Below are 17,917 nucleotides of genomic sequence, written 5' to 3'. Positions count from 1 at the left end.
CGAGGATGCTTCCCACGCATCCTCCAGGGGGAGGAGGAGGAGAAGGAGGAGGAGGGTGCTCGGCTTGAATCTCCTCCTGGAGGGGGAATGGGTGGGGGGAGGGAGCCGATCCTGTAGCCAAGACTGGCTCGGTGCGCCTGACATGTAACCATGGAAACAGTGCGCCTGCGATGTGCAGACCGCTCTGCCCAGGACTCTAGGGAGACAGACCACTGTGACGTCAGATTGTGACGTGAAAGACCCTGAGGTTATGAATTGGCTGGTCAGGTGCCTGAGGCTACAGTTTTGTGAGAATATGTTTGTGCCCTACCAACAAGATGTGTGTGTGCATGCACATCCTTGTGCGCACCAGTCCTGGGGCATGAATTTAGGGCTCTGGGCTCTCTCCCTGAGCATCTTCTTTTTTTCTTTTTTTTGTCGGTCGTGGGGCTTGAACTCTGGGCTTGGGCGCTGTCCCTGCGCTCTTCAGCTCAAGGCGAGCGCTCTACCGCTTGAGCCACAGCCCCATTTCCTGAGCATCTTCTGCACGAGACTAGCGCTCTACTACTTGAGCCGCAATTCCATTTCTGGTTTTTTAGGAGAGGGGAGGAGGGGGCAGTGGGTAGTTTATTGGAGATAGTGTCAGAGCCAGGCACTGGTGGCTCACGCCTGTAATCCTAGCTAGTTAGGAGGCTGAGATCTGAGGATCTCGGTTCAAAGCCAGCCCAGATAGGAAAGTCCATGAGACTCTTATCTCTAATAAACCACCAGAAAACCAGAAGTGGCACTGTGGCTAAAGGGTAGAGTGCTGCCTTGAGCTGAAGAGCGCAGGGACAGCGCCCAGGCCCAGAGATCAAACCACACGACTGACCAAAAAAAAAAAAAAAAAAATGTCATAGGGCTAGGAATGTGGCTTAGTGGTAGAGGGCTTGCCTTGAACAAAAGAAACTCAGGGACAGAGTGCTTCCCTGGCATACATGAAGCCCTGGGTTGGATTTCTCAGTACCACATAAATTCAAAAAAACACCAGAAGTAAATCTGTGGCTCAAGTGGTAGATTACTAGCCTTAAGCAAAAGCAGCTCAGGGACAGTACTCAGGCTCTGAGTTCAAGCCCCCCCAGACTGGCAAAGGAAAAAAAAAAAAGAATCCCACAGATTTTTCTGCCCAGGCTGGCTTCAAAGTAATGATCAGATCTCAGCTTCCTGAGTAGCTTGGACTACAGGCATGAGCCACCAGCACTTGGCTAACAGGATCAGTTTTTGATGGCTAGATCTTCTGGATAATGTTACCTATCCAGATTGTGCTCCTAGGTTGGGTCACTGTTTGACTAAGGACTTTGGTGTGCCTTTTTTTTTTTAATTTTTTTCCTCTTTTATTTCTTTCACTTATTTTTTGTGTAAATGAGGAATCAAACCCAGGGCTTCATGCACTTGAGGCAAGCACTCTACCACTGAGCCACATTCCCAGCCCCGTGTGTGTGTGTGTGTGTGTGTGTGTGTGTGTGTGTGTGTGTGTGTGTGTGTGTGTGTGTGTGTGTGTGTGTGTGTGTGTGTGTGTAGGCCTTGAACTCAGAGTCTCATGTTATTACTTGGTTTTTGTTTCTTCTTCATAAAGCACTCAGAGATGTTACTCCATGAACCACATTTCGTCTTCTGACTTTTTGCTAGTCCATGAGTTTCATGGACTTTTCTGTCAAGGATGGCCTTGAACTGAATTTCTCCAAAGCCTTCAGATTAGCCAGGAATATAGGCATTAGCCTCAGCACCTGAAAGATTATTTTTTCTTAATTAAAATGTGTGTCTTTGTTAAAAATCAAATGGCTCTAATTGTGTGAATCAAATGGCTCTATTTGTGTGAATCAAATGACTATATTTGTGTGGGTCTCTTTCTGGACTGTATTTCATTGTTTCTCTCCATTCACTAATAACACACAGTCTTCATTAATAAGGGTTTCTCAACCTTGACATTACTGATGATTTCTTTCTTTTATTTATAGATACAGCCCTGGTGTCTACCAGTTGCACTTCTCCTTTGGTTGTTGTGACAATCAAATCTTCTCTAGACACTGCCAAGTGAGTCTTGTGGAACAAAACTATCACTGGGTAAGAAATACCATATTGGGCCGGGCACCGGTGGCTCACATCTGTAAACCTAGCTACTCAGAAGGCTGAGATCTGAAGATCACGGTTCAAAGCCAGCCTGGCAGGAAACTCTGTGAGAGACTCTTATCTCCAATAAAAAAGCACTAGAAAACCAGAAGTGGCGCTATGGCTCAAGCAGTAGAGCACTTGCCTTGAGCTGAAGAGCTGAGAGACAGTGCCCAGGCCTTGAGTTCAAGCCCCATGACTGACAAAAAAAAAAAAAAAAAGAAAGAAAAAAAGAAAAGAAGGGGCTGGGAAGGTGGCTCAGTGGTAGAGCACTTGCCTTACATGCTCGAGGCTCTGGGTTTGATTCCTCAGCACCACATAAGAAAAAAGCCGGAAGTGGCAATGTGGCTCAAGTGGTAGAGTGCTAGCCTTGAGCTGAAGAGCTGAGGGACTGCACCCCGGCCCAGAGTTCAGGCCCCACGACCGGACCCGAAAAAAAAGAAAAGAAAAGAAAGAAAGAAAGAAAAAAAGACCTTATTTTATTTATTTATTTATTTTGTTGGTTGTGGGGTTTGACTTCAGGGCCTCGATACTATCCATGAGCTCTTTTGCTCAAGGCTAGCACTTTAACACTTTGAGGCACAGCTCTACTTCCAGTTTTCTAGTGGTTAACTGGAGATAAGAGTCTCATAGACTTTCCTGCTTGGGCTGGCTTTGAACCATGATCCTCAGATCTCAGCCTCCTGAGTAGCTAGAATTACAGGTGTGAGCCACCAGTGCTGGTCAAGAGCTTTAAAATTACTAATTATCCTTCCCTTCTTCCTTCCTTCATTTTCTTTTTCTTTTCCTTCCTTCCTTCCTTCCTTCCTTCCTTCCTTCCTTCCTTCCTTCCTTCCTTTCTTTTCTTTATCTTTCTTTTTGTGTGCACTTGAACTTAGGGCCTGGGTTCTATCCCTTAGCTTCTTCCAATAAAGGCTGGTACTGTACCACTTGAGCCACACCTTCACCTCATTTTTGCTACTTAACTAGAGATAAAAGTCTCTTGAACTGGGCTGGGAAGATAGCTCAGTGGTAGAGCGCTTGCCTTGCATGCCTGAGGCCCTGGGTTTGATTCCTCAGCACCACATAAGCAAAAAGAAAAAAGCCGGAAGTGGCGTTGTGGCTTAAGTGGTAGAGCGCTAACCTTGAGCTGAAGAGCTGAGGGACAGCGCCCAGGCCCAGAGTTCAGGCCCCACGACCGGACCCAAAAAAAAAAAAAAAGTCTCTTGAACTGTTCTGCCTGGCTAGCTTTGATCCTCAGATCTCAGCCTCCTGCATAGCAAAGATTACAAGTACAAGCCACTGGCTTAATCACAGTAATTTTAACTTGCTTATTGGATAGTCCAACATCTGGATATTATCTGAGTCTAGCTGTGTTGCTTTTGCATTTTAATTTTTCTTCCTTTTTTTTTTTTTTTTGTTGGTCCTGGGACTTGAACTCTGGGCCTGGGTGCTGTCCCTGTGCTCTTCAGCTCAAGGTGACCGCTCTACCACTAGAGCCACAGCACTACTTCCAGTTTTCTAGTGGTTTATTGGAGATAAGAGTCCTGCCCAGGCTGGCTTTGAACCGTGATTATCAGATCTCAGCCTCCTGAGTAGCTAGGATTACAGGCATGAGCCACTGGCGCCCAGCAATTTTTCTTCCTTTTAAATTCACCTTGTATTCATTGTTGTTAGAGGACAGTAGTGTGCAGAAAGCTTCCCACTATTCACAGTTCAGTATTCCAGAACTGTTTGTACAAAGGTATGGCTTATGTTAAACACCTGCTTTCCTGCTGAGAATGTGAAGTTCTGATATTCCTGAATCACAGCTCTCTATGGGACCAGCCCCAAGAAATTAAAAACAAAACAAAACAAAACCAAAAGCAAGGAATCTCTAATAAAATTTCTTGTTTGGCAACATGTCCTATGCATTGTCACATTGCTGGAGGAATGGATGCCTGGGATGATTTCACTGTGAAAATTTCCTTAGGAGCATGTGGCTTGTTTCCCCTGGTCTTTGCCTCCACATTCCTTTTCTCTATGTAGATTTTGCTTTGTGTCATTTCACTGTGACCCTCCCAGTGAATCACCAAAGCTTGGGTTGATTTGGAGGTCTCTTGATCTCAGTAGTAATTGAAGAAAAAATTTTTATGCCTGAGTGGGCATACCTTTCCTTCTTGAAAGCTTTTCACCTGGGGGGGGGGGAGGGGAAGGGTTAAGGCAGGAATTTTAATAACTAAGGAAGAGACAAGATTCATACAGTCCGATTGCATGCATGTAAATTTCAAAAATAGATGAAAACTGACAGGTCAAGGTATTAATATTCTAAAAATCAGGATGGTAGTCTTCTGGGAGCTGTTTCTGTGGATTCTCAGACACAAGACCAGGTTTGGGCTGGGTACTGAGTCCTACAAGCTCCCTCTCCCGTTCGTTTAAAGCTAGCCCCAGGTTGGTGCTTTAAGAAGGAAGGCAGGCGGCTTAAGGCTTACGCACAGACAATACAGACTGGTCCTACCTTGACACCATTTTACAGGAATTTCAAGGCTACGCCACAGAATCTCACCATTCTTGTCTTCCCAGCCTCTGGACTACATTTCCCAGGAATCATGTCATCCTAGCGACTCCGAGTCCAAAATGGCGTTGGTGAGGTTCCGGTTTGCACAGGAAGAGCAACAGGGAGGACTCAATAGGTACATTTAAATAGAGCCTATACAAATTTCAAGGTTTTGGACATAGATGTGAGCGGTGGGTAGCGGTGTCTTATGCTAAGAGAAAGAGTCCAGTCTAAAGTCAGTACCTGGAGATTGAGATAGCTTGGTAATCGGCTGTTAAAAGACCCTCCTGACTGTGGACTACATTTCCCAGAGTGTGCAGCGGCCTGGGTAACTTCCGGTTGGAGTTGGGAGTCCTTTAGAGGACGGGAGAGGAATCACGGCGGGTCGTGACAGGAGTCCCGGCTGGACGTTCTAATTTTTTTTACCTTGCGCAGTTGGTACGGAACGAGTGTCGGTGTAAGGCCTGGAGCGGTGTTGTGTCTGATTGTGGTGTTGTTGGTGCGTGCGTGCGTGTGCGGATTGTGCTTCCTACGGGATTCGAGGTAAAGAGTGTGAATTTGACCCTAGGGGGAGGGTGAGGAGTGGTGTGTAGCGGGATCTAGGGGTGTTGGTGTGTTTGCGTACTGGGTGGTGACAGGAGCCGGCTGTGTGTGTGATGAACAGTTCGGATTAGATATACATGGTTACGATTGCACTACTGTGTGAAGGTCCATGGTCATGAATGTAATAGCAGCGGGGGGCGGGGAGGAGCACAAAACGTGGTGTTTAATGACCTAATCATTTCTGGAAGTGAAGGTGTAAGTGGAGGCGATGGTTGACTGGTGAATGCGAACATCGAAAGCACAACCAGGAGATAAAAAGAACAGGAAGGTTTATTAATCACCGTCGTTGAGGAGAACACTGGGTTATTTTGCAATATTGTCTGGAAGGAAGAATTCTGGGAGCCATAAATATATATTTGTATATAATATATATGTATAAATCTATATGTATGTAACATATAGATATATATGTATGATATATGCACATATACTGTATGTATACATAACATGCACATACTATGTGTGTACATATATATGTACATATACATATATATGCATGTAGGACAGCTCTTTTTTTTTTTTTTTTGCCAGTCCTGAGACTTGAATTCAGGGCCTGAGCACCGTCCCTGAGCTTCTTTTTTCTCAGGGCTAGTAATCTGCCACATGAGCCATAGGGCCACTTCCAGCTTTTTCTGTTTATGTGGTACTGAGGAATGGAACTCAGGGCTTCATGCATGCTAGGCAAACATACTACCACTAAGCCATGTTCCAGCTCCTAGGGCAACTCTTTAAGTGGGCTACATTCCTAGACTTACTTTAAGGTATACATTTCTTTTTTCTTTATTTCTTTTTTTCTTTTTTCGTGTGTGTGTGTGTGTGTGTGTGTGTGTGTGTGTGTGTGTGTTGGCTGGAGGGGTGTGTGTGTGTGTGTGTGTGTGTGTGTGTGTGTGTGTGTGTTGGCTGGAGGACTTGAACTCAGGGCTTGGATGCTGTCCCTTAGTTTTTTCGCTCAAGAATGGCACCGTACCACTAACAGCTTGTTTTTGGTTGTTCATTGGAGATTAGAGTCTCTCAGACTTTCCTGCCACAGCTGACTTTAAACCACCATCCTCAGCCTTTTGAGTAGCTAGGATTACAGGTGTGAGCCACCAGTGCCTGGCTACATTGTGATGTTTTTATCTTTGACATTTATTAACTTCTTTCTTTGCAATCTAAAATATGGTCAATCTGTAGTTACGTACTGGTTTTGCCCTTAATAATTTGTCTTAGATTGAGAGAGATATATGGAAATACTCCAGGATTGATGAATTTTTATTTCTTATTCAGGAGAGGCTTATTAGGAAGGGCCTGGCTCCAGGGTCTCATGCATTTGCAGTCAAACTCTGCACTAGGGCCTCAATTGCTTGAAACTCCATTCCATCTTAGTTCTGTCTCTTTGGTTTTTGATAGAGCCAGAATTTCCTCAGATTTCCACTAGGTTTTCTCCATGTGAACACCCTGAAGAAAGCCTGGTCATTCATTTCCTTTTGCTCTCCTTTCTCAGGACTCTGCTTTGCCAAGAGAGGATTCCACAGGACCTGTCCACTCTTAGAATTTTAAATCATGGCCCAGGTGAGCTGAAATTTCCTCCACAGACATAATCATTTATATCATACAATCTTTTTTTTTTTTTTTTCCTGGTCCTGGTGCTTTTGAACTTTGGGCCCAGGGGGTTTTTGAACTTTGGGCCAGGGGACTGTTCCTGAGCTCCTTTTGCTCAAAACTAACATTCTACCACTTGAGGTATGGCTTTACTTTTTCTGATTAATTTGACATAAGAATCTCATGGGCTTTCCTGCCAGGCAGGCTGTCTTCAGTGATCCTCAGTAGTACATCCTGAGTGGTTAGGATACAGGTGTGAGCCTCTGGTGCCTGTTAAATTTTTTATTTTTATTTAATTATTTATGTGTTTGTTTGTTTGTCAGTCATGGGGCTTGAACTTAGGGCCTGGGTGCTGTTCCTGAGTTTCTTCCATTAAGGCTAGTGATCTACCACTTTAAGCCACAGTGCCACATCCAGTTTTCTGGGGTTAGTTGGAGATAACAGTCTCACAGGGCTCAACAGGGCCAGGTCTTCTCCTTGTGGTGATGACCTGTACCTTCATGAGCAAGAGTATCAGGACTGGTTTGGGGGTGTCCCACTTGAGTGGATGTGGTGATACCACGGTTTTCAGAACAACAAGCAAAAAAAAAAAAAAAAAGTTGCACAGTCTTCCCTGCACAGGCTGGCTTTGAACCTTGTGCTTCAGATCTCAACCTCCTTACTAGCTAGAATTACAGGCTTGAGCCATCAGTTCCAGACTTATCACTTATCTTTATTTATTTATTTATTTATTTTTTGGGTCTGGTCGTGGGGCCTGAACTCTGGGCCTGGGCGCTGTCCCTCAGTTCTTCAGCTCAAGGCTAGCGCTCTACCACTTGAGCCACAGCGCCACTTCCAGCTTTTTTCTTTTTGCTTATGTGGTGCTGAGGAATCGAACCCAGGGCCTTGAGCAAGCGCTCTACCACTGAGCCACCTTCTCAGCCCTCACTTATCTTTAAACTATTTACCTTTGTCAGAGTGAAGTGGTATTCATGAATCTAGTAACTTCCCTCGATGGCCCTTCTTTGTCCAATTAGTATTCCCAAATGTATCTCATAGAGCAAGCTGTATCTTCTATGCTCTGATCTTCTACAGAGGATTGAAGGAGAGGAAATATATTTCTGTGGAAGGAATATTAGAGTGTTTGATTTCTAATCCATAGCTTTACAAGGTGTGACTGAATGGTGAAATGAGATACAGGACATGAAAATGTTCATTTTTTTCCATACAATGGAGTGCTTAAATTAGTCAAGGTGGGAATTGGTATTGATTGGTAATTCATTTCAGTATGTGGTGTTTTGTGGTGCTTAAAGGTTATGTGGTGACACTGAGCTCAGAGATCTAGCATCCTACCAAGAAATTAGTGAGACATGAATGTCATATGTCAAACATATGTTAACTGGCAAGCTGCCTGGCAATGTCTTGAAACCTTATACATTCTCCACAGAAAAATATTTTTAAAAATTTACTTTGTTATTATAGTGGTGATGTATAGAGGGATTACAATTACATGAGTCAGATAATGAGTATATTTCCTTACCTTACAGTGTCTTCTGTTCCCTCATTTTCTCCCTGTCCCTCCCTCCCATCTCCACCCAAGTGTTGTATCGTTCACTTTCTTCTATGTCCAGTGAGTTCCATCGCTTTACTTTTTCACCCTTTTCCCCTCCAGTTCTGTGTCCTCCCCATACCACCCTCCAGAAGATACCCATGTCAATACACTGTACGTAAGGTAAAGAAGTCAGAATCATGAAAAACTTTTAAAAAAAACTTTTATTTCTATATCTTGGAATTTATTTCAGTTTTTATATTATTTTATATAAATATGAACAGTAACAGGCATTTTGCCTTGTGTCCTGTTGTATGTATGTAGAATCCTGTATAATTTGTAATGTCCCAGAGCATTTTAGATCTAACTTCCACATACCTCTCTGAACTTGTCTAAACTTGGCTTACCTCAATTAACATGATTTGTTCTAGTTCCATCCATTTCCCTGAAAATGCTATTATTTTATTCTTTCTAATGACTGTGTAAAATTCCATTGAGTATAGGTATCACATTTTTTTGGATCTACTCATCTATTGTGGGGCATCTAGGCTGTTTCCATATCTTGGCTATTGTGAATAGTATGGCAAAGAACATGGATGGGCAAGTGTCCTTGTCATATCCTGGCTCATGATGTTCATGGTAGATGTCTAGGAGTGGTATGGTGGTATGACTGTGTTATAGAAAAGGTTTGTGTTTAGTTTTGGAGGAACCTCCAGACTGCTGTCCAGGGTGGTTGTACTAATTTACATTCCCACCAGCAGTGCAATAGGGTTCCTTTTTCCCCAGCAACATTTGCTGTTCAAATTCACAATATTGGCCAATTTTACTAGAGTGAGATGGAATCTCAGAGGTGTTTTTTGTTTTTGTTGTTATGTTTTAATAATCCTGGGGCTTAAACTCAGGGCCTGGGCACTTTCCCTGAGCTTTTTGTTCAAGGCTAACACTCTACCACTTGAGCCACAGTGCCACTTCTGGCTTTTTCGGTTTATGTGGTACTCAGGACTTCATGCATGCTAGGCAAGCACTCTACCACTAAGCCACATTTGCATTTAGATTTTAAATTTGCATTTCCTTTATGGCCAGGGATGATGAGCATTTCCTCGTGTTTCTTTGCCATTCTTACCTCTTCTGAGAAGTCTCTCCTTAGCTCCCTTGCCCATTTAGTGATTGGTTTATTAGGTTAGGGAGGGGTTTGTTTCTTGAGCTCCTTGTATATATTGGATATTAAGTCTTTGTCTGATATATTGCTGGTAAAGCTCTTTTCCCAGTTTGTTGGCTGTCTTTCTAGTTTGGTAACTATATCCTTAGAAGAAACTTTTTATTTTAATGTAGTCCCATTTGTCAAGTCTCTCTCCTATCTATTGTGCCCTTGGGATCCTATTCAGGAAGTTCCTTCCTATGCCTATAAGTTTTTTGTTTTTTTGTTTTTTTTGGGTCCGGTCATGGGGCCTGAACTCTGGGCCTGGGCACTGTCCCTCAGCTCTTCAGCTCAAGGCTAGCGCTCTACCACTTGAGCCACAGCGCCACTTCCGGCTTTTTTCTTTTTGCTTATGTGGTGCTGAGGAATCGAACCCAGGGCTTCAGGCATGCAAGGCAAGTGCTCTACCACTGAGCCACCTTCCCAGCCCCTATGCCTATAAGTTTTAATGTCTTTCCTACTCTCTCTTGTAATAGTTTCAGAGTTTTGGGTCTGAGGTCTTTGATTCACTTTGAATTGATATTAGAGCATGGTGACAAACAGAGATTCATTTTTACCTTTTTGCATATGACAGTTTTTCCAACACCAATTGTTGAGGAGGCTATGTTTTTTCCACTGTGTATCTTTGGCTTCTTTGTCAAATATCAGATAACTGTAAGTGTATGGTATTTCTGGGTCTTCTAATCTATTCCTTTGATTTTTGGCTCTATTTTTTGTGCCAAAACCAAACTGTTGTTGTTATTATGACTCTGTCATAGAGCTTGAGTTCTGGTATTGTAATATCATCCAATGATTTTGTTTTTGTTGTTGTTTTGTTTTGTTTTTTTGGGGGGGATCTGGTTGTGGGGCCTGAACTCTGGGCCTGGGCACTGTCCCTCAGCTCTTCAGCTCAAGGCTAGAGCTCTACCACTTGAGCCACAGCACCACTTCCAGCTTTTTTCTTTTTGCTTATGTAGTGCTGAGGAATCGAACCCAGGGCCTCATGCATGCAAGGCAAGCGCTCTATCACTGAGCCATCTTTCCAGCTCCCAATGGTTTTCTTTGTTGGTTTTTTTTTTTTTTTTTTGTCATGGTTCTTGAACTCTAGGCCTGGGCGCTGTCCCAGAGCTCTTCAACTCAAGGCTAGCACTCTACCACTTGAGCCACAGCGCCACTTCTGGTTTACTGGTGGTTAATTGGAGATAAGAGTCTCATGGACTATCCCACTTGGGCTGGCTTTGCTGCGATCCTCAGATCTCAGCCTCCTGAGTAGCTAGGATTACAGGCATGAGCTACTAGCACCCGGCCCATTGCTTTTTTTTCTCTAGAATTGCTTTGGCTTTTCTAGGTCTTTTGTTTCATATGAATTTTTTTTATTGTTTTCTCTATCAATAAAGAATGTAATTGGGATTTTGATGTAGATTGCATTGAATTTGTCTATCATTTTTGGCAGTATAGCCGTTTTCATGATATTGATCCTACTTATCCATGAACATGAAAGGTCTTTCCATTTCCTGGTGTCCTCTTTGATTTCGTTCTTCAGATTTTTATAGTTTTTGCTAGAAAGATCTTTTGTATCTTTGGTTAGGTTAATTCCTAGGGTTTTTTTGGTTGATTTTGTTTGAGACTATTACAAATTCAGTAGTCTTCATGATTTTCCTTTCTGTTTGTACATTTTTGTCATACAGAAAGTTAGCACCTCTTTTTTTTTTTTTTTTCCTTTGGGTCCAGTTGTGGGGCCTGAACTCTGGGCCTGAGTGCTGTCCCTCAGCTCTTCAGCTCAAGGCTAGCGCTCTACCACTTGAGCCACAGCACCACTTCTGGCTTTTTCTTTTTGCTTATGTGGTGCTGAGAAATCGAACCCAGGACCTCAGGCATGCAAGGCAAGTGCTCTACCACTGAGCCACCTTCCCAGCCCCCAGTTAGCACCTCTTTTTAAATTTTTTTTTTATTATAAATGTAATGTACAGAGGGGTACAGTTATATAAATCATGTAAAGAATACATTTCTTTTTGGATAATATCACCTCTTCCCTTGCTCTATTTTTTCCCCTCCCATCCCTACCCATAAGTTGTGTGATCCACATAGTATGTAGTGAGTACCACAGTTGCATTTGTTTAACCTTTGTCCCTCTATTTCTGTACCCCTCTTACTGTCTCAAAGACAAATAAGTGAACAAACAAGACAAAAAGAAAATAAAACCAAAATAGCAACAAAGAAAAAAAAAATCTCTGGTTTCCATTTCCTGGAGTTTATTTCAATAAATATTACTATTGTTTTGGTTTTTGGTTGTTTTTTTTTTGGCCAGTCCTGGGGCTTGAACTCAGGCCTGGGCATTGTCCCTGAGCTTTTGCTCAAGGCTAGCACTCTAGCATTTGAGCCACAGTGCCACTTCCAGCTTTTTCTGTTTATGTGGTCCTGAGGAATCGAACCCAGGACTTCATGCATGCTAGGTAAGCACTCTACCACTAAGCCACATTCTCAGCCCAATAAATATTATTTTATATGATCAGATGCACATAGGCATTGCACTTTTATGTTCCTCTCCTAAGAGTATCTTTCTTTGGTCTCACTGTGTGTGAATGCCTAGAGTCCTGTATAATTTATCATGTATTTAGCACTATGGCTCCAGTGTCTTGGGCTCAATTTCTTGCAAACCTGTGGACTTGAGGAACACCCTGGGATTTATTGTGCGCCCCCCCCCTTTCACTCTCGCAGTGTCTCTCGCTCTGTGTCTCTCTCTTTCTCTCTCTCTCTCTGTTGCCCATCCTGGGGCTTAAACTCTGGGCCTGGACACTGAGATCCTTTTGCTCAAGGCTAGCACTTTACCACTTGAGCCACAGTGCCACTTCCATCTTTTTTTAAGTAGTTTACTGGACCTAAGAGTCTTCTAGACTTTCCTGCCCAGGCTGGCTTTGAACTGTGATCCTCAGATCTCAGCCTTCTGAGTAACTAGGAATACAGGCATGAGCCACCAGCACCCAGCTGAGCCATAGTTTTTAAGTGCTTGTAGGTACTCAGCTTTAGTCATACATATTTCCATGTTGTTTCTCCCATACCCTAGAATTCCAACTCTAGTTTTTATTCATTTCATGTCTCATCCCCTGCTGTGTCCTTTTCTGTCTTTTCCATCTAAAAAGTTTGTTGGAATTTATCCATTCATACTTGTTTTTCCTTCCACCAGGTGATGACCTTCAGAGATGTGGCCATACAGTTCTCCCAGGAGGAATGGGAGTACCTGAACCCAGAGCAGAGAAACTTGTACACAGATGTGATGTCTGAGAACTATAGCAACTTTGTCTCAGTGGGTAAGAACAGAATCTGATGCTAGAAACTTCTGCATTCTGTATTACTGATGATTGCATGTTTTTCAGATGTCTAGGAGATTTGACATGTATTTCCAGGAAAATGACATGTATTTTTATTTAGGACTTAGCATTTACCAGCCACATGTGATCTCCTTATTGGAAAAAGAACAAGAGGCTTGGATAGAACTGGATGAGGAGAGAAGAGGATTTTGCCCAGGTGAGTAAGGACTGAGAGACAGGGTGGCCCTGATTATAGAAGAGATCCTAGTTACCTAGTAAGGAAGCAGTACCTCTGAAAGGTCAGTCTGGAGTATCCTTTCACTGGCCAGAGGACTTAGATAAAAGCCAGAGATAAAGCTACAAAGCATTTCTGAAAGAAATCTCTTTTACATACACTATTACATTTCCGTGTTTGTTCCTCACGTTACAAAGTGCTAAGCTGCTATTCTTTTTCCCCAGGGGCCATTATTTTGTGGATGGTTTAGATCGGGTGCCTTCCATTTGTTGGGTTAATTTCATGGAGAAATACTCCAAACTGGAAGGGACCAACAGTCCAGAAAATGATTCATACAAACCATTTGTATGAGTTAAAAAATTAGTTTTTAGCCAGGCATCGGTGGGTCATGTCTGTAATCCTAGCTATTCAAGAGATCTTAGGATTGCGGTTTGAATCTAACCTGGGCAGGAAAGTCCAGGAGATTCATATCTCCAATAAACTACTTAGAAAAAGCCAGAAGTTGCGCTGTGGCTCCAGTGGTAGAGAGTCATCCTTGTGCACAAAGTAGCTGAGGAACAGTGCTGAGGCTCTGAGTTCAAGCCCCAGGACACTAGGGAAAAAAAAAAAAAAAAGCATATGCTGGTGGCTTGTGCCTTTAATCCTAGCTGCTCAGGAATACTGAGATCTGAGAATCATGGTTCAAAGCCAACCTGGTCAAGAAAGTCCAATTAACCGCCAGAAAACCAGAAGTGGAGCTATGGCTCAAAGTGGTGGAGCACTGGCCTTGAGAAAAAGAGATCAGGGACAACGCCCAAGCCCTGAGTTGAAGCCCCAAGACCAACAAAAAAAAAGTTTTAAGGGCTGGGAAGGTGGCTCAGTGGTAGATCGCTTGCCTTGCATGCCTGAGACCCTGGGTTCGATTCCTTAGCACCACATAAGCAAAAAGAAAAAAGCCGGAAGTGGCTATCAGTGATGGGAAAATTTCTTTTTTTTTTTTGGTCCGGTCGTGGGGCCTGAACTCTGGGCCTGGGCACTGTCCCTCAGCTCTTCAGCTCAAGGCTAGCGCTCTACCTCTTGAGCCACAGCGCCACTTCCGGCTTTTTCTTCTTTTTGCTTATGTGGTACTGAGGAATCGAACACAGGGCCTCAGGCATGCAAGGCAAACGCTCTACCACTGAGCCACCTTCTCAGCCCCTTATTTTTTATTTTCGTTGGTCATAGGGCTTAAACTCAGGGCCTGGGCACTGTCCCTGAGCTGTTTGGTTTAAGGCTCGTGCTTTGCCACTTTGAGCCACAGCTCCACTTCCGGTTTTCTGGTGGTTAATTGGCAATAAGAGTCTCACAGAGCTTGGTGCCAGTGGCCCATGCCTGTAATCCTAGCTACTCAGGAGGCTGAGATCTGAGTATTGTACTTCAAAGCCAGCTGGGTCAGGAAAGTCCGTGAGACCCTTATCTCCCATGAACCACCAGAAAACTGGAAGTGGCACTGTGGCTCAAGTGGTAGAGAGCTTGCCTTGAGCTGAAGAGCTGAGGGACAGAGTCCAGGCCCAGAGTTCAAGCCCCATGACTGACAAAAACAAAAACAAAAATCTAGCATGTGCTGAGATGAGTGTACCACATGGTGTGAAACAATTGAAAGTCTTTAACTTGGACAGTCCTTTTTTTTTTTTTGGTGTTGGTACTCAGGCTTGAACTCAGGGCCTGGGTGCTGTCCCTTTGCTTTTGTGGTCAAGGCTGGCACTCTACCACTTGAGCCACAGCTCCACTTTTGGCTTTTTTGTTTGTCAATTCAAGTGAAGAGCCTCATGGACTTTCCTGCCCATGTTGGCTTTGAGTGAAAAAGCTCAGGAACAGCACCCTGGGCCCTGAGTTTAGGCCCAGGACCAACAAAAAATAAATAAATAAAAATTCTGTTTATTTACTGCCATTTCTTTCATGCTATCCAGAATTTCAGATTTTATTTATTTATTTTTATTTATTTATTTATTTCAGATCTACAGTCCACATGGCAGGCCAGGAAGATATCAAAAAATAGGTCACTTGAAAGTGTATTATCCCCATGGGAAATCCTGGAAGTCTGTACAAATGACAGCCTTGAAGGTTTCTGCTTGTCAGGTGATTGTGAAAGTAAAAGTCCACCAGAAACACAGTATGAAAACGATTCACATTGCCAGCAAGTCACAGCCACCTATGAAAAAACACCTACTTCCAACCAGCTCTCAACTTTCACTCAACATGCTGGACTCAGTACAGGAGACACACTGTATGCACATAAATGTGAAGAAGACTTTAGTTTTGGCTCAGATGATACTCAAAATCAGTTAATTCATACGGGTGAGAAATTATGGGAAGATCAGGAGCATGGGAAAACTTTCATTCTTGATTTAGAACTTACTCAATATCAGTCAGTTCACCCTGGTAAGAAAACATTTGAATGTAAAGAATGTGGCAAGGCTTTTAGTTTCCGGTCAAGTCTTACTGGTCATATGCGAATTCATACAGGGGAGAAACCTTATAAATGTAAGGAATGTGGGAAGGCCTTTCGATTTCACTCACTACTTAGTGTCCATAAACGAATTCATACTGGGGAGAAATTTTATGAATGTAAGGAATGCGGGAAGTCTTTTAATTATAGCTCAGACCTAACTCGACATCACAGAATTCATACTGGTGAGAAGCCCTATGAATGTCAGGAGTGTGGGAAAGCCTTCAGCTGTGGCTCAGACCTTACTCGACACCAGAGAATTCATACTGGTGAAAAGCCCTATGAATGTAATGAATGTGGGAAGGCCTTTAGTCAGCAATCCCATCTTATTAAACATTACAGAATCCACACTGGTGAAAAGCCCTATGTCTGTAAGGAGTGCGGGAAAGCTTTTACTTGTGGGTCACAACTCACTCAACATCAGAAAATCCATACTGGGGAGAGACTACATAAATGTAAGGACTGTGAAAAAGCCTTTAGCTCTGGCTCCAACCATCCTCAACATCAGTTTCTGTATACTGGTGAGAAATTCTTTGAAGATAAGGAAAATGGGAAGACCTTTTTGCCTGACTCAGAACTCAGTGAGTATCCCTCCATCCATACTGGTAAGAAAACATATAAATGTAAAGAATGTGGCAAAGCCTTTAGTTTGCGCTCAAGTGTTAATCGTCTAAAGAGACTTCCTCCTGGGGAGAAACCCTTTAAATGTAAAGTATGTGGAAAGGCTTTCAGTTGTGGATCAGACCTTACTCGCCATCACAGGAGTCATACTGGTGAGAGGCCCTATGTGTGTAAGGAATGTGGGAAGGCCTTTAGTTGTAGATCAGACCTGAGTCGGCATCAAAGAATTCATACTGGTATAAAACCTTATCAGTGTAAGGAATGTGGGAAAGCTTTTACTCGTGGCTCCAACCTAACTCAACATCAGAAAATTCATGCCAGTGAGAAAACTCATAAATGTACAGAATGTGGGCAAGCCTTTCATTCTGACTTAGACTATACCCAGCATCAATTAATTCACAGTGCTGAAAAGATGTGTGAAGATAAGGGATGTGGAGAATCCTTCCAACTTGATTCAGAACATACTCCATGTCAGTCAGTTCATGGTAGTAAGAAAAAAGGTGAATATAAAGATTGTGGCAAGGATTTAAGCTGTGGTGCAGGCGAGACTGATCTAAAAGGAATTCATACCAGGAAGAAACCTTTCAAATGTAAGGAATGTGGGAAGGCATTTAGTTATAGCTCAGATCTCACTCGACATCAGAGATTTCATACTGGCGAAAAGCCTTATGAGTGCAAGGAATGTGGGAAGGCCTTTACTTCTGGATCTGATCTTACTCGACACCAGAGAATCCATACTGGTGAGAGGCCCTATGAGTGCAATGAGTGTGGGAAGGCCTTTAGTCAACAGTCCCATCTTATTAAACATCAGAGAGTTCACAGTAGTGCAAAGACAAAGAATGTATTGGTTGTAGAAAACCCATTAGTCAGTGACCATATCTTATTAAACATAGAAAATTCACCTTGGTGAAAAACCTTATGAATGTAAGAAATATGGGAAAGCTTGTAGCTATGGTTCACACCTAGCACAACTTTAGAAAATTCATGCTGTTGAGAAGCAGTTTACCCAAAATCAGAATTTTGATGTTGGTAGGAAATCCTGTGAATCAGAGATGAGTTCAAATCTCAGTACTGAATGTAGCAAAGTACACCACAAGAAAAAAAATTCAGAAAACATTCCCTTATGAAGATAGATGAAGAAATATATATGTTTGGTGAGTCCAGTATTTATTGATCCATGATCCTAGGTACGTAACTTGGGATATATAAACTTTTGTAGGAATGAATAAGAATTTTTTACCTTGAAAATATACTTTTAGTTCAGTAATTTCTCATGAATACAATTCCTGGTATCTTTTAGTATTATACAAATTAAGCAATGTTCTGTATGTGTACACATAGTAATTTATAAATTACTTTTAATTGGCAGTTCATTCTCAAAGTATTGCCATTATGGAATTTCACAAGTTGGGAAAATTTGTTCTGTAAGTATTACAATAAACAGGCCATTTTTATTCATGGTGATCAGATTTCTTTCTTTTCTTTGCTTTTTTTCTTTTTTGTTGGTCATGGGGCCTGAACTCTGGGCTTGGGCACTGTTCCTCATCTCTTCAGCTCAAGGCAAGCACTCTACCACTTGAGCCACAGCGCCACTTCTGGCTTTTTCTGCTTGTGTGGTGCTGAGGAATCAAACCCAGGGCTTCATGCATGCGAGGCAAGCACTGTACCACTGAGCCACCTTCCCAGCCCTTCACACTGACTTCTAACATGTTCCCACATCAGTCTCCCTATATGCTCCTCTAGCTCCTAGTAGCC

At 42.8% G+C, this 17,917-nt stretch overlaps 1 protein-coding gene and 1 non-coding gene across 2 annotated transcripts; both read left to right on the top strand.

Moving 5' to 3' along the window:
* Positions 1–5,019: 5,019 nt before the first annotated feature.
* LOC122097471 (zinc finger protein 790-like) lies at positions 5,020–17,626 on the top strand. Its single transcript, XM_042667984.1, has 6 exons — positions 5,020–5,155; positions 6,729–6,796; positions 12,716–12,839; positions 12,961–13,056; positions 15,049–16,122; positions 17,532–17,626. Exons 2-6 carry the CDS (start codon positions 6,788–6,790, stop codon positions 17,588–17,590), a joined length of 1,362 nt encoding a protein of 453 aa, XP_042523918.1. The 5' UTR covers positions 5,020–5,155; positions 6,729–6,787; the 3' UTR covers positions 17,591–17,626.
* On the top strand, positions 7,278–7,404 carry LOC122097628. The gene has a single exon (XR_006145549.1).
* Positions 17,627–17,917: the final 291 nt, after the last annotated feature.

The sequence above is a fragment of the Dipodomys spectabilis genome, unplaced genomic scaffold, assembly GCF_019054845.1.
Source record: "Dipodomys spectabilis isolate Male_0828 unplaced genomic scaffold, ASM1905484v1 ptg000422l, whole genome shotgun sequence".
Classification (NCBI taxonomy): Eukaryota; Metazoa; Chordata; class Mammalia; order Rodentia; family Heteromyidae; genus Dipodomys; species Dipodomys spectabilis.
The sequence above is the reverse complement of the archived record's forward strand: the minus strand, read 5'-3'. Positions and strand labels throughout refer to the sequence as shown.

Coding starts and splice junctions, on each gene's coding strand:
- LOC122097471 (XM_042667984.1), top strand. Junction 12,840..12,960: donor TAGCAACTTTGTCTCAGTGG/GTAAGAACAGAA, acceptor ATTTTTATTTAG/GACTTAGCATTTACCAGCCA. Junction 13,057..15,048: donor GAGAAGAGGATTTTGCCCAG/GTGAGTAAGGAC, acceptor TATTTATTTCAG/ATCTACAGTCCACATGGCAG.